The sequence below is a fragment of the Bos indicus x Bos taurus genome, chromosome 28, assembly GCF_003369695.1.
Source record: "Bos indicus x Bos taurus breed Angus x Brahman F1 hybrid chromosome 28, Bos_hybrid_MaternalHap_v2.0, whole genome shotgun sequence".
Lineage (NCBI taxonomy): Eukaryota > Metazoa > Chordata > Mammalia > Artiodactyla > Bovidae > Bos > Bos indicus x Bos taurus.
In genome coordinates, this window is record NC_040103.1 from 35,765,780 (window position 1) to 35,789,412 (window position 23,633).

General features: G+C 48.0%; 1 protein-coding gene across 4 annotated transcripts; it reads left to right on the forward strand.

The window, feature by feature from the left end:
* Positions 1-4,545: 4,545 nt before the first annotated feature.
* Positions 4,546-23,007, forward strand: PRXL2A (peroxiredoxin like 2A). 4 transcript variants are annotated; one of them, XM_027530495.1, is made up of 6 exons: positions 4,546-4,754; positions 14,845-15,007; positions 17,046-17,137; positions 17,782-17,922; positions 18,483-18,647; positions 22,223-23,007. In XM_027530495.1, exons 2-6 carry the CDS (start codon positions 14,863-14,865, stop codon positions 22,334-22,336), a joined length of 657 nt encoding a protein of 218 aa, XP_027386296.1. In that variant the 5' UTR covers positions 4,546-4,754; positions 14,845-14,862; the 3' UTR covers positions 22,337-23,007. The 4 variants fall into 4 exon arrangements, with proteins under 4 accessions (XP_027386296.1, XP_027386294.1, XP_027386295.1 ...); XM_027530493.1 differs by having other exon boundaries at positions 4,555-4,754; positions 14,828-15,007; XM_027530494.1 differs by having other exon boundaries at positions 4,564-4,736.
* The last annotated feature ends 626 nt before the right edge of the window (positions 23,008-23,633 follow it).

The window sequence follows — 23,633 nt, forward strand, 5'->3', positions numbered from 1 at the left end:
TTCCTATCTCCTGTACAATGTCATAAACCTCCGTCTGTCTATCAGATCTAGTCCCTTAAATCTATTTCTCACTTCCACTGTATAATCATAAGGGATTTGATTTAGGTCATACCTGAATGGTTTATGGTTTTCCCCACTTTCTTCAATTTAAGTCTGAATTTGGCAATAAGGAGTTCATGATCTGAGCCACAGTCAGCTCCTGGTCTTGTTTTTGTTGACTGTATAGAGCTTCTCCATCTTTGGCTGCAAAGAATATAATCAATCTGATTTCAGTGTTGACCATCTGGTGGTGTCCATGTGTAGAGTCTCCTTTTGTGTTGTTGGAAGAGAGTGTTTGCTATGACCAGTGAGTTCTCTTGGCAGAACTCTATTAGCCTTTGCCCTGCTTCATTCTGTACTCCAAGGCCAAATTTGCCTGTTACTCCAGGTGTTTGACTTCCTACTTTTGCATTCCAGTCCCCTATAATGAAAAGGACATCTTTTTTGGGTGTTCTAAAAGGTCTTGTATGTCTTCAGCATGCAACTGTTCAACTTCAACTTCTTCAGCATTACTGGTTGGGACATAAACTTGGATTACTGTGATATTGAATGGTTTGCCTTGGAAACAAACAGAGATCATTCTGTTGTTTTTGAGATTGCATCCAAGTACTGCGTTTTGGACTCTTTTGTTGACTATGAGAGCTACTCCATTTCTTCTAAGGGATTCCTGACCACAGTAGTAGATATAATGGTCATCTGAGTTAAATTCACCCATTCCAGTCCATCTTAGTTTGCTGATTCCTAGAATGTCGATGTTCACTCTTGCTATCTCCTGTTTGACCATTTCCAATTTACCTTGATTCATAGACCTGACATTCCAGGTTCCTATGCAATATTGCTCTTTACAGCATCGGACCTTGCTTCTATCACCAGTCACATCCACAACCGGGTGTTGTTTTTGCTTTGGCTCCATCCCTTCATTCTTTCTGGGGTTATTTCTCCACTGATCTCCAGTAACATATTGGGCACCTACCGACCTGAGGAGTTCATCTTTCAGTGTCCTATCAGTTTGCCTTTTCATACTGTTCATGAGGTTCTCAAGGCAAGAATACTGAAGTGGTTTGGCATTCCCGTCTCTGTGACAAATGCAGACATCAACGATTCTGAGTCTAAAAATGCAGAAGAGTTAAACTTTTGATGTAAAGATGTTTTAGGAATACCTTAACACATTAATTTCACTTCTATTTATCCTTTAAATTGTGCATGCAGTGATGTATGAGATAGACACTAACCCAGGCTTAGACCAATCAGAGCACAGAAATAGTCTGTCTACCATGACTGGCCAATCAGAGTGAGGCTCTTGACTTTGTTCCCTTCTTAGTCTAACTGGCCCCTCCCCATGCTGGGTCTTGGAAAGCATCCTTTGACCATAAGAGGAAACAGACTTAACATGAACCAACACATGGCTAACAGAGCAAAGAAGCAAAAGGACCTGGATACTTGATGACTATATTGAACCACAGGAGCACCTCGGGGCAGCACGTGTTTGGTCTCTGTTACTCGCTTTAGAAGCAAGCTTTAGAACTAAAGCTCTCTAATCGAATAAATGTGGATGGAGCAAATATAATAAGTGAGGACACTCAAGGCAGCCCTGCTGTGTCAACCGAGGGACCGAATGATCGAGCATACCATCCAGCTCTGGGTTAGTCATTGATCCATCTGGTGAACCAGGTATTGTCTACTGAGGGCTCCAGAGAGGTTTTGCTGTGAGGCACACTGTGGAGGGAGAGCATCTTTATAATACTTTTTAAAAAATAAGGAAGAGTGGAATTTGGAGATATTGGCAAGTAGAAAGATAGCTGGAGCTGATCCACGCACATCTGTTTCTGTGCTTCATACATGTTTCCAGATCTTGATTTGACTTTTACGCATCCACAGAATGAGAACCTGGCCTGAGAAGATGAAATCAAGCACCTATTTTTACTTTACTTTCATGTTGATGCTAGCTGCTTCCAGAACCGTTCCCAATGAGCCAGACACTTGGCAGGACCACCAACTTCAAGAATCATGTTATGCTGTTGGCCTGGATTACTGCTGAGTGAACAGATGAAGATAGGTCAGTCTACAGGCAGCTGTGACACTGAAAGAATCACAAATTTTTACTTACAAATCTCTGCCTCCTGTTAGCAATGTTTTCTGCCTGCCCCAGGGGATTTGTGAAGGATGGAACAGTTTCCCTGCCCCTATCGAGAGGGTAACACAGCTAAGTTGTCACAAAGCCCCTAGTCAACCCTCAGTTCTACTCCCCTAAATTCAAAATCTAGGTTATTTCATGGTCTTCAGGACACCAGAACTACTTTTCTCTTTAAAGCTTGGCAGATTGGTATTGGTGTTTTTAATCCTTGAGTTTTGTGAGTTTTCCTGTGCCTACTTGCTCATAACTTATTCTTCTAGTCTGATGACCACTTTTTAATGAGTTCAGCCTGTGCCTTCTTGGACCAGTTGGGAGTGTGAGGAGTGTGCTAATTAGCTATCAGATCTAGCTTGACTTTTGAAATCCAGAGCTTTGGAATGCTACAAAAATGTAAATATAATCCTGGCTTTTTGCATTTGGTAATTATCCAGAGCTGCAGCCTCAGGGAGCCTTCCACCTTAGGATTCTGAAACCCACAACCCCTGGATGGTTCTGTCATTAATGGTCAGTCTCCAGGGACCCATACCCAAGGGAAATGGTTTCCTGTTTTGTTCTAAGTGGCTCTTCTTCCCTGCAACCTTTCTCCCTGTTGACTAAATATCCTATTTCAGGATGGCTAGAAAAAGCCTTTTCCCTCTCCCCTTCATGCCGTAAGAAGGTATTTATTAACAGGAGTGAGAAAGGCCCTCTGGGGTAAACTGTCTTCTTATGACTACACTTACACTGAACCAAATTATATCAAATATTTTCAGGCCTTCAAATACCTACTTCTGCAAGAAATCTGCAAGATCACCCACAGATCGCTCTCACCTCCAGCCTAGAAACACCTTCTCTTTTACAACACTTCTCATCTATACCTCCGTACTGGCCTTGGGCCAGGCTCTGGGCTCCTAACGATGAAGAAAAGGAATTCACCATCTGCTAAAGGACAGGTCTCTTAAAGCAAGGATCTCCATCCTCCAGAATCCGATGATCTGAGGTGGGACTGATATAATAATAATAGAAATAAGTGAAGTTGCTCAGTCCTGTCTGACTCTTTTCAAACCCATGGACTGTAGCCTGCCAGGCTCCTCCGTCTATGGGATTTTCCAGACAAGAATACTGGAGTGGGTTGCCATTTCCTTCAATAATAGAAATAAAGTGCACAATAAAAGTAATGTGTTTGAATCATCCTGAAACCACCACCACCCCATCCCCACATCTGTGGAAAAATTGTCTTCCATGAAAGTCTCTGGTGCCAAAAGGTTGGGGACCGTAGACTTAAATGGCCCATAAATTTACAAGATACTTGGAGTCTGAATTGGGAGGGTTGGGAAGGTGAACCAGACCTCTGGACTTTGCACATCAGTAGGCAGTGCCAGGTGAACTCAGGGGGCAAAATACAGTGAGTGTGTCAGCCCTGCTATGCTGTTTCATTGCACGCTACCTGTGACTGATCAGTTGTCCCAGTGATATTTTAAGTGTTGATCAGTTCTTCCTATCTCTGAAAAGGCGTTCTCTCAATCGCTGACTTTTATAAAATAGTGTGAACATTTAACACATAACAAGTAAACGAATGTATGGAAGAACCATTTGGGTCAGACTAGACCCTGACTTCAGAATCTGTGAAGTCTGGCAACATCCCAGGAGCCAGCGCTCCAGGCTGACACTCACCACCCTCTACCCAACAGACAGCACTCTGAAGGTGAATAAGGTTGCGGGATGGGGGTCAGAGGCTGGCAATTGTGAATTTGCTCCTAAAGCTTGAAGGGACACTCACCACAATGCGTCCGACCTAAAGCTTCTCGCTCCCTATACAAAACAAAAACCCCCCAAAGACAGAAAAGCCTTGAAAAATTAACTGCTCAAAAACGGTGAGGACTGAAACTCTAATACTTTGGCCACCTGATGCAAAGAACTGATTCATTGGAAAAGACCCTGATGCTGGGAAAGATTGAAGGCAGGAGGAGAGGGGAAGACAGAGGATGAGATGGTTGGATAGCATCATAGACTCTACGGACATGAGTTTGAGTAAACTCCGGGAGTTGGCGATGGACAGGGAAGCCTGGCGTGCTGCAGCCCATGGGGTCGCAAAAAGTCGGACACGACTGAGCGACTGAACTGACTGAAAGGGGCTGTCCTCGGGCTACAGGGCTTCCACATCCAAATAGTGCACGAGAGCCTCCTTTTGCTCCAGAAGGCGCTCCTGACAAATGAGTCAGGACTCTAGGGTCACCGCTAGCGAAGGACTGAGCTAAGCTGGAGCTGCGAGAACGAGGGGCCGGAGGATAGCGGGTCTCGAGAGCCACAGAGGGTTAGACGCGCGTTCGGAGTGAGAGACAGCGCCACAGCGCCGCAGGCACCGAGCCGCGGTGGGCGGGGCGGGTCACTTGGGCGTGGCCCGCGCGGCGGCGCAGGCGCGAACCTGCGCAGGCGCGGGGGCCACCCCTGCGACCCCTTGGGCCGGGGAGGGTTTATCAGTCAACCCACCCGGCATCCTACGCTAGAGGAGGCGGGAGGCCGGGGAGCGAGAGTCGTAGGCGCGGCGCGCTGGGGGTCCGCGAGGCTCGTGACGTCCGCGAAGGCAAGTGAGGAAACTGAGGTAGGACGGGGCGAGCGAGGCCGGTTGGCGCGGGCAGGTTAGCTGGATGCCGGACTCGTTAGGTCCGCCCGGCGATCAGCTTCGGGGCCCGCGGGAAGCTGCTTCCGAGCCGGCCGGCTGCGGCCGCACCTGCTGAGCCCGAGGCGGCCCCCACTCCCGCGGAGGACGACGCCCCTCCCACCCCAGTGCCCCGCGCTCCGCGAAAAAGCCAGCGTTTGCGGTCAGAAAACCAGGTTTCGGGACTGGCGTTGATCCGTTCGGCCAAAAATCACCCTTTTCACCGCCCCCAGGCTTTGAGAGAGGCTGATTGCACAGGCCTGCCTAGATTATTAGGACAAAGAACTGAGAAACGGACTCTTGTCCTGGCGCGTCTGTCCTGTGGGGCCGAGCCGGGATGAGCCTGGGGTTGTTTCCCAGGGGGTGGCGGGCGGACCAGCTGGCAATGTGCAGGTAGAGGCCGAGAACCTGGTCATGCGGGGCTCTGTGTTTTATGGGGTAGCGATTTCTCGCTTTTTTCATAATCTCAGAGGCACCTGTTTTGCCTCCCTCCTACAAAGGCAACTGAAAAGAGCCCAACCGTACGGATTTTAAAACACTGTGCTGAAGTGTGGGAATGAAAAATCAAGGCACTGATGATCAGACAGTCGCACCTCGAAGTTGTTGTAGGGATCAGAGCTGAAGCAGTTGGAGAAGGTGGTTAAGGCCCAGCCTGGCCAGGGTCGTGGGGAGACAGCACCCCCAGAGAGGCCATATGCCAGCTTGGGCTTCAGCCCCAGCTGACTCTGGGCTTCTTTTTGTTTACACACGAGGCTGTTTCCACAGCCCAGCTCCCTACCCCTCCGTTTAGTTTTTTTTTTTTTTAATGTATTTTCCTTTGAACTTGGCAGATGATTAAAAACAGAAAATAATTACTTCGGATTTATTTAGCTAAGCCTTGTCCGGGAGCCAGCTTGGGAAGTCTCGGATGCTCCTGTTTCGGCTCAGTCGGGCAGATGAGAAACCCTGTCTCCTTGGAACGTATCCAGCCATTAGGAATCCTCCATCTTCATGTATAGACAACATTTTAGGGGCAACCACTGACTAATCTAGAAATGAGTAAGAATTACACCTCACATTCTGTCACTCTTTGTAAGGTAGCTTACAAAGCACCATGCATGCATTTAATCCTTCAGTTCTACAACTCTGTAGGTTACCTTTTGTAATTTGGTAATCATTCCTGTTTTACTAATGCAGAGCCTTGTCCAGCTTCTTACAGCTTGCAGCAATTTGAATTAGGTTTGAGTTATCCTTGGTGTGAACCTTCTTATCTTGCCGTTCTTTATAAAGGCATGCCATTTATTTGAGATCTTATGCAGTGTTCCTGAGGTGAATGAAGACACTTCTTACTTAATCTGCTCCTGTCACTTAAAGAGTGCTAGGAAAGTCTGGTGAGGACTGGAATTCTGGGGCTTGAAGCCCCAGGATCTGTTAGTATCCCAGAAATAAGGCAGCTCTCCTGCCAGCTGGGTACTTGCCTTTTTGTGAAATGTTGAGCAGAAACACTCCAAATGTCCCTCTGCTGAGGCGTGTGTGGCAAGAACTCTCTGGAGGGAACCAGCCTCACCCCTGAACTCAGTAGCCTCTGGCCCAGGGAGATTACAGCTGGGCAGGGCCCTTTGCCTTTTCTGGTGCTGGCGGGCTGTAGAAGGACAGCCTGGAGTATGCACTGTAGAGTGGGCAGAGGGGCCAGAGAAAAGCCAGGGTTCCCTCCAGACCCAGAACTTATGCCCAGGAGGCAGGCCTGCAGTGACACAGCTGGAGCAGCTGTTCAGTGTTTGGTGTCTGTTCTGCTTCACATCTCCTGCCCTTATAAGAGAATGAGTGAAGCGGAGTCCTGCAAAGAAGAGAACAGTGCTGCTTTGCAGTTCATTCCTCATTGCTCTTCTCATATTTTCTTCCTGAAAGTGCCCTTATTTTAAAGGAGCGCTGAGGTTCAGAGGGACAAGGTGAACTCTCAGAATCAAAGAGGAAGAAATAGGATTTTTGTCCTGAAGCCCAGTGTCTTTCATAGATTGAGCTTGCCTTCCCATCCACACTCATATAACTGAGCCCAGACTGGAGGCTATGCAAGCAGACGGCAGAATGGCCAGGGGTTTTGCAGGGCAGAGGGTGGGAGAAGCCTCAGGATACTGATGAGAGGAAAAGATGTCTCCCAGTCCTCACATTCCTTACACTGGCAAGTTTCCCAGTAACTGAGATGCCCTCTTGTTCTGCATTCAGCATCTGATCAGAACTTTGAATCTGGCATCTGGGAGACAGTCATCCCAAGGAGCAGAGCAGGAAGTTGGAGACTGAGGCAAGTAGGTGAGAGCTCCTTGCACCTGGCTAGTTCCTGGTGGTTGATGACAAGGGTGGGTGAGAGTGCGTCCCCTATTGCTCCTGGGGCCGTAGGTGCCATGACACCAGGCTGCTAAATTGTCATTTTCAAGGCTATCTTTTTATCATCCAGAACTGAGACGACCTTGTGACCGTGGGGAGGAGAGGTACAGAATGGCTTCTCAGCCAAGAATGGGCAATGTGACTCTCAAGAAAACATTTGACTTCGAATTATAAACTGCTTGCAAAGCACTGGACTTGGGAGAGATTAGTGCTCTCTCTAGCCACATGATTTCCCAGGCTCTGTTCAGGAGCAGTTTTGCTTTCAGCCTTCTTCAGACCAGTGAGCCTACTTGAGGATCTCTGGGCCCCTTTCCTGAGCCCCACACTGTTGCAGCCTCTGCAGGTGTGTCCAGTGCAGGCTAAATAGCCATGAACTGGGAGTTGGGAGCCCTGAGACCCAGCGTAGTCACTAACCAGTCTTCCCCAGAAGTGACCTGGGACTAGCTGGTTCCATCTCTGGGCCTTAATTTCTTCTTTTACTTCGTGAAAGAGGGGCTGAACTAGAACTCTGAAGGAACGTGCATTAGCGAGAGCAAAGAAAAGAAGATGAAGCATGCTTTCCAGCCTCCTAGTTTCTTCTGTCTTCCTGAGGACCCCTTTCTTCCTCCTGCCCTGTCTCTGCCTCAAGACAGCTCATTCTGAGTAGGGAAGATTCCCTGGGTGGGGCTTGGTTGGGCAGGTGTACCCTTAATGTTTGGAATATGATGCTGTCTCTACTTGTTTCGGGCATGAATTAACCCACCCAGTGCTGATACCTTGTTTTAGTAAGACTTTTATCAGTTCTTGCCCAGAGGCAGCTCCTTGAACAGGCAGAATGAGGCCTGGGGAAGCCGAGGGTGAGGCTGCACACACCCAGCAGGGGAGCAGTAGTGGCACGTGTCCCCATAACTTTCTGGATGTCAGAACCCTGGAGGTGCAGTCGTGCAGTAGTTCAGAGTCTTTGGATGGCAGAGCTGAGACAACCTCATAAATTTGTCAGTTCCCTCCTGTGTATGGATGAGGAGACCCAGGCCCAGAGCGTCTTCAGAGCTTGCGTAGGATCACCCTACCAATGAGCAGAGGAGCTAGGAACCCACCTAAGGTCACCTAAGCCCCAGGCTCAGGTATTTTCTTTAAGGTCAAACAAGCTACAAAGTCGTTCCCACTCTGCCTCACTGTGGAGTTGAAAGGGTAAAATTGAGATCATTGCATCCAGACATTTAATGCCTAGCAATTGACAGGATTTATGTTAAATAGATTCCTGCTGAATTTGCAGGAATGGATAAAGATGGCAGCTCCTACCCTCAGATTGATCCACCATATTGTGTAGATAGACGTGTAAATAACTAAATACACTAAGTCCATCTGCTTGTGCAATGTGCAAAAGTTATGTGTGTGTTTGCACACATGCATGCAGTCTGACCAGAGGTGAGGGAGCAGTCAGTTGTCAGGACTTTGAGGAAAGGCTCCGGGAAGAGAGTGTTAACCTGTGCCGTGCCTTTACCTAGTTGGCCTGGGTGGGGAGGGCATTCTGGATAACGGAAACAACACGAGCTGCAGTGCGGAGGCCTAACAAGACATGTTATAGTCCTTGCACATTGAGTGACCAAGGAGGGTGCTGAAATGGCTGGGAGTGAGGCAAGAATGGTGGCCTGAAGCTGAACTGTGAAGGGCCCTGGTGGTGGGTTGCAGAGTTTGTTTACAGTGAAAATCTGAAGGCAAGGGAAGGATGTGATCCGGCTGGAGAGTGTAACAGTTGATCTGCCTACAGCACGGAGAATAAGCAGAAGAGGGCTTGGAGCCAGCCAACCTCAGATCTGTAGTTACTGAGGCCAGGTGCAAAGTAACAAGGGCTTCACTCTGGACAGCAGCAGTGAAGGTGAGAAGAGGGCGGGTACTGAACCCATTGCATAGGATGGACAGAACTTCCTGACTGATTTTGCACGGGTGATGAGGGAGAATGAAGAAGAAAATGCACTTCTCAGTTTCTGGCTTGCACAGTTGGCTCCATGCTTGTGTCATTCACTGAGCTGGGGAAAAGGAACTCTGGAAGAGAAACTGACTTTAGTGGATGTCAGCTTTTGGTCACAGAGATAAACTATAGAACTCTCGAGTGGAAACTTCGAGTCCAGAGCAGCACATGGAACATGGAAGTCAATCCTAAGGTGGTGGGTGAAGCACCGGCCATAGGTGAGGTCACTGAGGCACGGAGTGTGGGTTTCGAGGTGTCTCGAAGTGGCAGGAAAAGAAGGGAAGGCAGAGGGAGGTGAAGAAGAGACAGTGGTAAGTGGCCTCAGTGGTGTGGGGTGGAGGATGGGGCAAGGAGGCTGTCTGCCTAACTTGCACTGCTCATCGCACAACAGGCCAGTAAATCGAGAGACAGGGTGTCAGGGGAAAGAATAGTGATTTTATTCAGAAAGCCACTAGGCCAAGAAGACAGTGGACTGGTGTCGCAAAGAATCATGTTACCTGAGTTAGAATTCAGCCTTCGTTTATATGGAAAGGGGAGGGGACATGGCTGATTGTTGCAAATTTCTTGATGCAGATGTTCTTTGTTCTTGCAGCTGTCAGAGTAGGTCCGGTCACAGTGTTCCTTTAAACCATCAACAAGACAATTGTTATTTTCTGTTGTGCAACTTTTTAAAGATCAAAGCCTTGAGAACACCTTTCATGTGTATTTCAGGCTCTAGGCAATGTTCTTTCACAAAGGTGCAGTAAGTACCAGCTGACTAAGCACAGAGCACGAGGGTTAGAGCTAAAGGAATAGAGCCAGCGTGGAGTCAGGCTTGTTTGTCTGTTACACAAGCAGCCATGGAGAAAGGGACAGCTCCTTTTATTTCAGTTACTGTGACCCCAGGACTGTGTTAAGGTCTGCGTTAAGGACTTTGCTTCATTAGCCTGCTCCAGAAAGCAGAGAGGGAGTCTGTTGGCACTTGATAAATGTTATAATCTGCATGACTGCAAATGACTCAACATTTGCTCAGTGTTTTGAAGGACTAGGGGGTCTTGGCAGCTGTCCATATTGATGTTTTTTGGAGATTGACTATTGGCAGCTGAAGGTGCCCCACGGTTTGTGGGTGGCCTGGTCCTGCCTACGGAGTGAGTGAGCTTAGGGCCAAAGGCGGGACTCGAGAGCCCAGCCTCCAGCCTTCCCCTGCCACCTGCTCCTTGCCTACTCCTAGCCGGTCAGCAGGAGCCGGGGTGTGTACTCTGTGCATGGGGGATGGTGAGTGCCTGGTTCCCAGGTTTGAAAGGTTGGGTATACGGGACCGTATGTGGTCAAGGGCAGGTGCCTTGTGAAGCTCTGGGTACCGGGGAAGAAATACTCTGAACTTGAGACTGGAGGGGGGTGGAGGTAGGGTCATGATCAGGAACCCAGAATGCACAGGCTCCAAAGTGAGCTGTTCCTGAAAGAATCTTGTGATGCCACTGGGTGCTTTGGAAGCTTTGCCATTCACCTTGTCCAACCCCCTCATTTTGGAGTTGAGGGAAAGGAGGCTGGGGGAGGGATCAAGCCAGCAGGGCCTCAGGAGCCCGGCTGTGTCTCGTGCCCCCATGCTCATCCCAGCCCGGCGCTGCCACTCTGAGCCGCCCCAGCTGTTGTTTGTGGTCTTATCAGGCTTCACCTTCTTCTGTGGGAGAGCCCGGATCAGATAAGTCCCACAGTGGGCAACCGAATACTGTGGTGGTGTCAGGTGAGGATCGGCTCTTCTGTAAACAGCCTCGCTATTATCTTTCAGAGAAGCACTGACCCTTTCCTTAACAGAAGGGGGATAGAGAGGGGAGGAAAGAGAAGAGACCTCTGTCACATGGTGAATTTCCTTTCAACATGTGGTTTGACTGTATGTGATGAATGAAAAAATAAGTTGATCTTTTAAAATTCTAAGACAAAAGACACCAGGCCCTTTGACCTCCAGAAACCCCACCAGTGAACGCTTTGAGAGGCCTGTGTAGTAGAAAGATTCAGGGTCTTAGTGGTCTGGATCCAGGAGACAGTATTGCTGCCTGCTAGCTCTGTGACTGGAAGGAGGTACTGAACTTCTCTAAACTTAACTGTTGTCAGCTGCGCAACAGGAGGCTATGTGCGTGATAAGACTGGAGAGAGAGTGAAATTGAGGCACTCATTTTGGATGGTACTAAGTAAGTGCTTGGAGAAGGCAATGGCACCCCACTCCAGTACTCTTGCCTGGAAAATCCCATGGATGGAGGAGCCTGGTGGGCTGCAGTCCCTGGGGTCGATAAGTCGGACATGACTGAGCGACTTCACTTTCACCTTTTGCTTTCATGCATTGGAGAAGGAAATGGCATCCCACTCCAGTGTTCTTGCCTGGAGAATCCCAGGGACGGGGGAGCCTGGTGGGCTGCTGTCTATGGGGTCGCACAGAGTCGGACACGAACTGAAGAGACTTAGCAAAGTAAGTGCTGCTGTACCGGCCACCCTCTCTCTCCAGTTAGTAGCCTTAGAGGTTCACATGATTCGGCATTGTTCCATGCAGATATTAAGCTTCCCTCTACCTCCAGGCTTCCTTTTGTGAGTGGAAATAGCTGTGATTCAGGTTTCATGGCACATGCCCCAAGGCTTGTTGGGTTGGGAATTGTTTTGCAACTTAGGGGGGCTTGGCTGGGAGGTGGATCTATACACTCTACTTCCTTCTGGCAGAAGGGCCAGCTGCTCGAGGCCCACTGGGAGCATATGTTCCCAGAGAGGCCTGCCTCTCCCCTCTGGTGCTGATAACACTCTCACATCTTAGTGCTTCGGGGCCTGGGGTTGAGGGCGGAGCTCCCCGAAGGGGTGACTCTGTGCTCAAGCCTTCTGGATCACAGCTAGAGGTGCGGATGGGGTGCTGAACAAAGCTCCTGGGGGTTCTGAAGCCCCTGTCTTGTGTTCCAGCTCATGAACTGGAGGTAGAGAGTCAGGGGCCTGTAGGACATTCACACCCAGCCAGTCTGCTGTTTCCCAGGCTTATTGAGCCGCAGCCTGGCCTAGCTCTTCCATCCTGCTCTCTGAGTTTCTCCAAAGCCACTTCCTTCTAGGTGCTTCTGTGGCTCCCCAGACCAGACAGAAGCGTTTTCATCCCTGCACTGCCCTAGCGCAGTGTTGATACCGTGCCTGCGGTGTGGTCTCACCTTTCTTTTTCCCCCTCACCTTTCCACCCTGTTACCGGTGTACTAGGCCTGTAGCTCCTAGAGGACTGTTTATCATTTAGTTAAAATTCCCAAATTGCCACTTATTAAACAGATCAGTGCTGAATAAATGTTTGGAAATAAATGTTGAGTCTATTTGAGCCTGATTCCCTTGTACTCAGGAGCAAACAGGCTCAATGATGATGGATGGGCAGTGGAGAGATGGAGCCTGTTTGTCTCCAGGAACAGCAGTGGTGTGTTAGAAGGATGCAGAGCTGACTGTGAGGGTCCCCGGACTTCCTAAAACTTAATGATGTGTCCCAGGAATTGAAGCGAGTCCTTTGGAAGGGTAGGTGTAAGCTGGCCTTTGTGAGCTGACGCAGAAATGGTATCGAATCTGTGATCAGAGACCGTAGCCTGTGGATCTGAATCATACACACTTATCAGGAGTCCAGGGAGGCTTTGGAAATACGTCAAGGTACAGAAATTGCACCCCGCTCTGGAGAATCTCCTGTTTATAGCAGGCAGGTGAGAGCTGTGGTTTTCCTCCTGATTGTTCTATGAACCATAATCCAATAATGTATAACTTTGCCACATAAAAAAACAAATTGGAAATCGGCCTGTGGAATGTTCTTTCCTGCTTGGCCCAAGTGCTTTGGTCGTCCATAAATCACCATTTCCATCACTCAGTCTTGTCACTCCAATATGCCTGTGAATGGTCTGCCACATCTGATGAAGATGCAGGTTGTGATTCCTTAGTTCTGAGGTAAGACTGGAAATTCTGCAGTTCTCCCTGGTGCCAATGCTGCCAGCCCATGAGAGCACGTTTTGAGGTTATACGACGTGCTTCTCTCCCAGTTCACTTGGTCCCTCCCCCAACACACACACAAATAGACACATACAGCCTCCCCTTCTTTTTCCTCTTCCCTCTGGTACAGATGCCAGATTCCTCTTTCTTAAAGGCTATTTTTGTTGGTTATTCCCAGTTCACACCCCACACCCACTGCCTGGAAGTCCCCTTTTATGTCTGAACTCAAGTCTAAACTTCTCAGGCTGACCTAAACACTAGTCTGGCTTACCTTTTCTGCCCAAAACCATCACCACCAAGTTACTCCCAACCTCACCTCTTGGCAGTGGACCCCTCCCAGCCCCCTCCTTTGGCTATGACGTGCGAATTTCTGGGCCTTTGCTTAAACCTTTGGAGAAGTCCTCTCCTGAGTAGAGTCTCGCAGGGGGAATCAAGTCTTTGGTTAGGTGGGATGAGGTCAAGTGGGTCACAGAGACACAGACACATAGATACTTACCCCAGGACGGTCCCAGTGATCCTAGCAAATAGAGTCATGCTAGTACTTAGGGAGGAAGGCTCCAGTGTAAGTCAGATCCTAGGATGGCTAGTGGGCCAAATGGAAAGACAGAAACTGTAAGTGGTTGTCAGGAAAAGAAGGCTGGATAGGGTATCTGTCACTCTTACAGAGGTGGGTTGCTTCGAGGAGCTTGCACCCAGAAGCACAAGGCTTCCCAACTAGAGGAAGCCCTAGTGCAGCCCCTGAGCACGAGCTGAGGATGAGGCTAGATTCCACAGGACCTGCCTGTGCCTCCATTTCAACCAGCGAGCCCCCTGCCTGACACAGACATCTGTTGCCCAGCCCTCTGAAACAGACTCCCCCCGCCCCGCCACCCCAGCACCATGCTCTTTTCTTACACGATGCCTACTCTCTCAGACTGTGACTCTGTTCCTTCAGCAGACATCTGTGTAGTTCTGTTCACAGGGGGAAATGTCAGATTAATAGTAGCCATCTCTATTAAACTATATAGTAAGGGTAGATATTTAGAGGACATTTGCGTTGTCAACTATGGTTTTATGTAATGCTCCTTTTTTGTTATTTGCTTGTTTTCACTTTGAGCCTGTTTTATTTGTATAATGATCAGAAAATAAAAGTCTTCTCAATTGGGAGAAATGTACTCAGATTGCCTGTCTGCCTCGAGTGAGGTCCTGCTGGGCACTGTTGGGGGCTGGATGAAATAGGAGGACTGGTCTCTCTGTGCCTGAGGGGTTCACAGTGAGGAGGAAGGGTAGGGTAACAAGAAGGGGATCGGCACTCTGAGTAATCTAATTACACAAGAAGCTGCTCCCTCCCCAGGGAGGTGGGAGCTGTGACTCCTGGACTGAAGGCATGGACAGGCATTGAGGAGGAGGGAGGGAAGTGCTGGGGGTTGCAGCCTGGAGGAACACCATCAGACCAGGAGGTGACAGCTTTGGGCATGGGAGAGGGATCAGCAAGAGAGGCTGTCACTCTCTTGCCTGGCTCCTGACCTGGAAGTGAGCTCCTTGGGTCAGGAACCTCCATATGTCCGTCATAACCCCCCAGGCTCCTATGGTGGCGGATCCCTTGATAGCATCCCTTGTCTAGTTCTATCTCTGATGCTGCAGCTCCCCCTCCCTTGGCCTCTGGCACCCTGATTAGCTGTCCAGCCAGAGCCCTGTCCCAGAGATCAGATTACAGCTGTCCTGTGGGAGCAGTAACATCTTCTTCCTTCCTCTCAATCCCCAGAAATGTCTTTCCTCCAGGATCCCAGTTTCTTCGGCATGGGAATGTGGTCCATTGGTGCGGGGGCCATAGGAGTTGCTGCCTTGGCACTGCTCCTGGCCAACACAGACATGTTTCTGGCCAAGCCCGAGAAAGCAGCATTGGAGTATCTGGAGGACATAGACCTGAAAACACTGGAGAAGGGTAAGTGGTGACCCCACCGGTGTCAGTACTTTTCCAGGGCACTGGGTTGCAGGCCTACTTATTTTTTTTCTCTCTGAAGTAGTTTCTTCTTTTTGTTTTCACTGAGAAGGCAGTGTAACATTAGAAAAAATTTAATAACACTTTTAAAATTACTGATAATTTAAATTTTAAATTACCATTACCCTAACACAATAATCTTTTTAATTTTTGAACATTCTTTTCCAGGTGTACATGTTGTAATATGTATTTGTGATCTGAGTGTACATGATTTCTTTTACAGTATAGCTTTTTCTTATCAAAAGCATTATTCATTTTCTCATGTTGTCTCTCTAAATGTAATGATAATTGTTCCGTAATATTTAGTAACAGTGCACCATGGCCAACTCAGCCACGCCTTCCAGAGTGTGGAGTGTGTCCTGAGGGATTCAAGGCGCCTGGGCCTTCCCAGGTGGTGCTAGTGGTAAAGAACCCGCCTGCTAATGCAGGAGACAAGAGACGTGGGTTTGATCCCTGGGTCAGGAAGATCTGCTGGAGGAGGGCATGACAGCCCACTCCAGCATTCTTGCCTGGAGAATCCCATGGACAGAGGAGCCTGGTGGGCCACAGTCCATAGGGTTGCAAAGAGTCAGACATGACTGAAGTGACTTAGCATGCTCACAGGCATGGATCTTCAAAAACAGGAGCTCCTGAGTCAAATAAGTTTGAGAAATATTGTGTGTCCAGTTCCATGTTCCTGATGCGAGCACAGGGCTTTGCTTAGTGAGATGAGGTGTCTGAATTTTCACTGGTACAGGTGTGGGCAGCCTCACCTCTGGTACAGCCAGGGTACCCGAGGAAGCACAGTCACATTTTTAGAATAGACCCGCCTGTCTCCTTCCTGGGGAGCCCACTAGAGCCCCTGCTGGATGGCTGAGAGCCACATGTGGTGACTCAGCTGCCTTCCTGTGCTCTTGGCCTTGGACCTGAAGCTCAGGGGTTTCAGTCGTACCCATACTGTGGGTTCAGTGGGCATGAGGATTAGGTGCAAGTTGGGGCTCACTGACTGGGTGGTCTCCAAGTTGACCCCTCAAAAGGAGACCATCATTTCTGTTCAGTAAGTGAGGAAGCTTGTGAAGGGAAGGCAGGAACTGTGATTGCAGATTTATGATGTAGGTTCCCTTGGTAAGGGACTAAGAAGCCATGGAGACAGAGAGCTCTGTTTCACTATGTTCAACCCAGAATTTCCCCATATGATTTGATTTCAACCCTCTCCCACCTTTATTTTCCTAGGTAACATTTCACAGGCACATGGATTCCTCACTGAAATAATAAGGGATAGTGCTTACTCAGCCCTCACTGACTCTATTACGAGATGCTGCAGTGAGCTCTTTTATATCCATGTTTTAATACCCCTTGTGGCCCAAAGTGGAGCTGCTAGGCGTCTGCATTTACAGATAGGGAAAGGAAGGTTCAGGGAGGAGACATAGCCTGCCTAGGCTCACACCTCGATGCGACTCAGGCTGACCAGAGCCGGGCTTGAGCTGCACTGCTCTGCTACCCGAAGCATCTCCTTCTTGGGCATTTTCTACCCTCTCCTGTGGATAACACTGGAGTTAACATATTGAGGTTAAATTTAGAAAAAAAAAAGTTCAGTTGATTTCTTTAAATACTTCCTTCAGAGTTGGGATTTTCTTGGCCCAGTGCAAGGTCTTGTTCAAGTTTTGGCCATGTGTTAGCCCTAAAGCACTGTTATAAGGTCCACCGAGACCAGCAAAGGAATACACTACTTTTCCAGAAATATTCCAGTTTGGGATATTGCAGTTCACAACTAGATTTTTATGGGGGAGGGGGCTTCTGGTTAGGGAGTAGGGCTCTTCCACTGGATTCATTTTCCTCCAAAAGATGAATATTGCCTGTCTGTGTTTCCTGTTTGACTTTTTCCTCAATGTGTGAAGTACTTTTCCAGGTCCTCTGTTAGGCCTGGTGCTGTTTATGAGGTGCTTAGAGGTCGGGGGCAGCCAAGAGGAAATGATACTGAATTCTCTTTTCTTCTCCTCAGATGCAGTAACTTTTAAAGCGAAGGCGCTCTGGGAGAAGAATGGAGCTGTGATTATGGCTGTGCGGAGGCCAGGCTGCTTCCTCTGTCGGGAGGTGAGTGCACTGGAGGACCTGTTCATAGGAAGGGATCCTAGCAAGTGGGAACTGGGGCATTTCCAGCCAGGACCAGCACTGGCGCAGTCTGTCATTTATTCCAGGTTTTTTGTTTTGGTCTAATTCTCTGTTTCTCTTCATGTAAGAGTTCACCTTATCCTAGGGTTAACCCCATGCTTGACCTTCCTTTGGCAATCCAAGGCCTGTGAGTCTTGTACTCTGTCCTGTACCAGCTCCAATGCCCATGTTCCTGATGTGAGCACAGGGCTTTGCGTACTGAAATGAGGTGTCTGGATTGTCACTGGTACAGGTGTGGGCAGCCTCACCTATGGTGCAGCCTTGGCACCTGGGGAAGCATGGCCACACTTTTAGACTAGACCCACCTGTCTCCTTCTTGGGGAGCCGCTGGCATTCCTGCTGGATGGCTGAGGGCTGGAGGTGGTGACTCCGCTGCCTCCCTCAGCCTTAGATCCGAAACTCGGGGATTTCAGTCTTGCTGATCATGTGAGTACAGTGGGCATGATCGTCTGTTCTCCTGCATTTGGTGCATTTGTCTTTCCTACACTCTGGGCCTGTAGGAGACGGTGTTGGCTGGCCACAGAGTCCCAGGAGTTCATGCCCTTGACCTTTCCATTTTTCTGCAGGAGGCTACAGATTTGTCCTCCCTGAAGCCCAAGTTGGACGAGCTGGGCGTCCCCCTCTATGCAGTGGTAAAGGAGCACATCAAGAATGAAGTTAAGGACTTCCAGCCTTATTTCAAAGGAGAAATCTTCCTGGATGAAAATGTATGTGTGGTGTGAGCCAGTCAGACACAGACTGCTGGGGATGGTGCTCATGCATGAAGAGTTTGGTGGCTCCCAGCCTGTCTGGCCAGGAGCTGAAGTTGGCCTCCCTTTCAGCTTCCCCCAGCCCTCTGAGCAGAGCACGAGTGAAAAAAAAAACTTAAAAACTGTCTTTCAGATTTTACTTGAGCCCTTCCTGACTTGTGACCCAGGAATGGGAGCCTTGAAAATAGCTAAGAGCTCTGCTGGGTCCCCCGCCCTGTAGGGGGGTGCCCAGCAGCAACGCCTGTCCCGTAATTCACTGTGCCCTTATTCTTTCCCCTACACTCGCCTCTGCAGAGTGTAGGACTGTTATCACTTGGTCAGGCCCAAGAAGCCTGTACGTCTGTAGCAAGAGATAGCAAGAGTTGCAAGCTGCAGGGTTCTGTTTGGTCCCGCGCAGTTTAGAGCGCTCTTGGGCGGGAGCTGTGTGTGTGTCAGGGGTGGAAGATGTGAACCAGCAGAAGGCAGGAAGGCAGGCATACGGGCTACTCACATGGGGTCTATCTTCCTCAATCCTGCAGAAAAAGTTCTATGGCCCACAGAGACGGAAGATGATGTTCATGGGATTTGTCCGTCTGGGCGTCTGGCAAAACTTCTTCCGGGCCTGGAATGGAGGCTTTTCTGGAAACCTGGACGGCGAGGGCTTCATTCTTGGGGGAGTCTTTGTGATGGGACCAGGAAAGCAGGTAAATTCCTAGCATTCACTTGGGGGTCTGAGAGCATAAGACACCAGTCTGTTGGTGGGAGGGTGATTTTCCCTAATCGGAGTCTCCCAGCCTTCCTTCCAGAAAGCCAGGGATGATGTGGATGGGGAAGCGGGCTCCTCCTGCTCTCTCGGCACCTCACGCGGGAGCCGCCTCCCCCGTCACAGTAACATCACAGCATAGTGTGAGCCTTGCAGGAGTACCTTGTGAGGGCGATGAGTGAGTGCACCAACCAGGACAGCTCCTCAGTGGCACTGTGGGGGCCTGACCCAGGTTTTCTGATGTCGAGTTCTGTTTTCCACATTAGAACAAAAGCAGAGTCTTTATTCTGTGAAAAATTTACTCCCTTGCAGTGTTCCCTGTCATTGAGGACGGATAGTAAAGTGACGAGAAGGAATGGAAACAGACCTCGCTGGGGGAGCAGCTGGGGGAGCAGCTGGGAGCTGTGGTGGGCGGGGTGCTTTCCGCATGGGGGTCCTGGTGGCAGGGCACAATTCTGTGTACACTCTGGCTTGGGTCCCAGCCATGGGGATCCAAAACAGGGGCCTAGGAGGAGAAGGTGTAGAGAGATGAGGACTCTGTGGGCCCAGGAGGTGGTGGGTAGATGTTCCATGTCAGACTCAGGGCAGTGCCAGCAGAGGCCGGGCAGGTACAGAGCTAGGACAGGGTGCAGTGGGTGCCGGCTCAAGGGCCTGGCAGGAGGACCCAGAGACTCAAGGTCTGACTTCTAAATCTCTAGGCCTGTCTCGCCAACTTTAGGCATGACGTTAATACTTGGGCTCATCTGTAAAAAAGACAGGATTGGGAATTCCCTGGCAGTCCAGTGGTTAGGAGTCAGTACTTCCACTGCAGGGGGAACAGGTTCAATCCCTAGTTGGGGAACTTAAAATCCCACAAGCCTTGTGGCACAGCCAAAAAGACAGGGTTGGTCTTCATGGTGGAGATTCCTACTGACACTGCTAACTGCATACTTTTACCAGGCAGGGAAGAATAAGCTAGTGGGAACAGAAAGCCTTCAATTTTTTTAAAAGAACTTTTTATTTTGTATTGGGGTGTAGCTGATTAACAAGTAGTTGTTGTTCAGTCGCTCAATCGTCCAACTCTGTGTGACCTCGTGGACTCCAGCACACCAGGCCTCTCTATCCTTCACCATTTCCCAGAGCTTGCTTAAACTCATGTCCATTGAGTCGGTGATGCCATCCAACCATCTCATCTTCTGTCATCCTGTTCTCCTCCTGCCTTCAATCTTTCCCAGCATCAGGGTCTTTTCCAATGAGTGGGCTCTTCGGATCAGGTGGCCAAGGTATTGGAGCTTCAGCTTCAGCATCAGTCCTTCCAATGAATATTCAGGATTGATTTCCTTTAGGATTGAGTGGTTTGATCTCCTTGCATTGCAAGGAACTCTCAAGAGTCTTCTTCAACACCACAGTTTGAAAGCATGAACAAACAGTGTTGTGATATTAATAGTTTCAGGTGAACAGCAAAAGGATTCAGCTATACATACACATATATACATTCTCCCCCAAACTCCCCTTCCATCCAGGCTACCACATAACATTGAGCAGAGTTCCATATGCTATACAGTAGGTCCTTGTTGGTTATCCATTTTAAATATATCAGTGTGTACATGTTGATCCCAAACTCCCTAATTATCCCTTCCACCCACCCGCACAACTATAAGTTCATTCTCTAAATCTTTGAGTCTCTTTCTATTTGGTAAGTAAGTTCCTTTGTATTGTTTCTTTTCAGATTCCACATAAGGGATGTCAGACGATATTTCTCCAGAAAGCATTCAATTTTAAGCAGTATTTCAAGTCTTTTTCTTTTAAACCTTGGGTATCTGCAGTTGCTTGTCTGAGAATCTAGCATGATCTGGTGTCTGGTATAACATTAACTTATTTGCTAACTTTCTGGTAAATTTATCAACATGTCTTAGTGACAGGGACTGCCAGTGAGTACCTGCCTTGTGCCAGATGCTCATCTACATGATCTCATGTCTTCTCTGCAGTCAGTCTGGGGTAGTCAGTATTTTTATTCCCACCTACATGTAAGAGAATGGACCTATGAAATAACTCAGCAGGAGAGAAAGTGACTCTCCTGCTGCAGAGACGCCGCCCTTCCCTTGCCCATAGCTCCTTCTTGCAGATGGTTCCCAAAGATCCCTTCCGGGTACCCTTGCAGTTGGGCAGGCCACTTCCTTAGGATCCTTCAGCCTCTCCCCACTCTGGACTCCTAGGATTCCTTCTCTTCCTATCCCTGCCTCTCTCAGCCCCCAGGGCAGGGCCCGGCTCCCCTGCCAGCCTCCTCTTGCCTGGCAGTGACTCACCTGGTGCTCACAGGCTCCCTAAGCCCGGCTGCTCACTCTGATGTTGCTAGGTGTGTTGCTTGACTTTGTTGGTGCCCCTGGAGCTCCTGCCTTCTTCCTTCCTGGTGGAAGGTTGACCAGGCTGGCCCAGCTTCAGGACTCACCTCTGTGTTTCTTGAGAGCAGAGTTTTTGCAGTTCCACTGTGCCAAGTGCCACTCAGTAGGGATTTTCTTTGTAATAATCTTTAAAGCATACTTACTTTTAAAATAATGCACTTTCAACGTAGGAAATATGAAAATGGAGAAGGTGGGGAGAGCTCAGTTAACAGAGTCAACTTGTTAGAACAGAGCTGAGCTGAGGGGCCTTTTATTTTTTTTAGAAAATGATATCTTACTAAATTAGATATTCTCTTTTAACTTAACAGTGTATCATGAACATTTCCTTATGTCATCATATGTTCTTCCTCAGTGTTTCTAATGTCTGCAAACTGCCCTGATGAGCAAGTAAATATAATTTAATTTCCTGCTGTCCTTCCCGGTAGTGGAAGGAGATCACCCTTCCCACAGGGTGGTGATACTTTTTATTTTTTTTTTAAGTCTTTACGAATAATGGTAAAAAGAACATGTTTACAGTGTTTACTTTTCAAATTCAATTTGAGTTTAATTTATTATGTGTCGGAGAACTCTCTAACAAGGATTCCTTGATGCTGATCTCCAGCATATTATTTTGTCTTTTTTACCACTTCAGGGTACTTTGGGGCATACCATGTCTTAGTGCATTATGCTTCACTAAATGCACTAAGACTCATAGGTAAACTGAAGAGAGGGTCACCCTTCTCAGGTCGTCATTGGGTGCCCATCAAGGCCTGACCTCGGAGTTCCACTTCCACACCATCAGGCTTTTCTGAGCAAGCTCCTGTTCTCTTCTGCCTGGAATGTCCTTTTCTCTGCACCTCTCCCTTCACCGTCCATGGTGTATTGTCTGTGAAGCCTTCCTTGATCGCCTGTTACATTAATCACTCCTGACTTCCTGCTCCCAAAGTGCTGCATGTAGAGTCCAGATTATTTTGAGGGAGACTTCCTGATCCACCTTCCCCAAAAGACTGCACTTCTCAAGGACAGAGCCCATCCTGATTTGGATCTCTGTTCCTTGCTGCCCCAAGCATAGGGCTTAATGGACAGCTGGCACTCAGAGTCTGTCTCATGAATTTCTCAAGAGTAAGGACTGATGTAGTCTCTTGTTTCCTTTTAGGGCATTCTTCTCGAGCACCGAGAAAAAGAATTTGGAGACAAAGTAAATCTGACTTCTGTTCTGGAAGCTGCTAGGAAGATCAGACCACAGACTTCGGCCTCAGAGAAACAATGATTGTGTGAAACTGCCCAGCTCAGGGATAACTAGGACTCTCACCTGTGTTTGCAGGATGTGTTGTGGTTCCACTGCTGTCCCTAAGGAGTTATAAACCCATTTATGCCATATTCTCAGTATAGACCATTAACATATTTTAATATTGTACTCTGTGTAGGTCTCATAAGGCAAAATAAGGTCTAATAAGCCCCCAAACAAGACTGATAAAAATCTAAGAAGCTAATAAGGCTTATTTCAGCTAAAACCTGGAAAATCTGAGGCTTAAGGTTGACTGTTACACTTCATCACAAATGTACATGGTGTTTGAGTGCTATTATTTGAAATGATTTTTATCTTCATGTCTTTAAAAATCTTAGAAAAGTTGATGATTGACTTGATTAAAGATACAAAGTTTTTGGCTCATGTTTTCACAGTAATAATGAATGATTTATTTTATAATGTTAAAGTAATACATAAAAGAATTGATGTGCTTTGGATGACTTGATAAAGGTAAATAATAAAGTGAAATCTATTTTCTCATTGTCTTCCATTCTAATCTTGGAAATTTGATTTTCTACAAGGAATGATCTTCTAGAAAGCATGGTTCTGGTTCTAATAAAATTAAGCATCAAAAATTGTCCATAAATACACATTTCTGATAAAACTAACAATAAAAATATTTACCATAATAATGGCTGAATTTATTAAATCATTGGTGTCAAAGATACTGAATGTGAAAAATCAGTGCTCTGCATGTGTATGGGGTATGGTTGGTAAAGGAGTTCCCCTCGTTCTAATGATCTAGGAGATTTCCAAATGACCAGAAAAGTTCATCCTGTCATTCACGTGAGTGATTTTGCTGTCTTTTCTAGAGAAATGACTTGGCATTTAAAATTGGTAGTTGCTTTCTTATTGATGGTCTTTTGGCCTAATTTGGTAACTGAAGGGAAAAAAGGACAGAGAAGATGAAATGTAACTTAATTCATTAGTTTGTTACGTTTGAAATTTTGTCCTGTGAGTAAGTATGATGCCCACAAAAGCCTGAAGGGGACTCTGCCCTAGAGAGTCTGCTCAGGGCACCAGACCAGCCCAGGAGTAGGAAGGCAGGGATGGGAGTCCAGAGGAGAGGAGTACAGTGGTCCCCCTCTACATGTATATGTTCCAAGAACCCCTCCGGCTGCCTGAAAACATGGAAGACGCTGAACCCTATGTATACCGTGTTTTTTCCTATACATGCATACCTATTATAAAGTATAAATTAGACAAGAGATTAAAAACAATAAAATAGAAAAATTATACTCTGATAAAAGTTATGTGA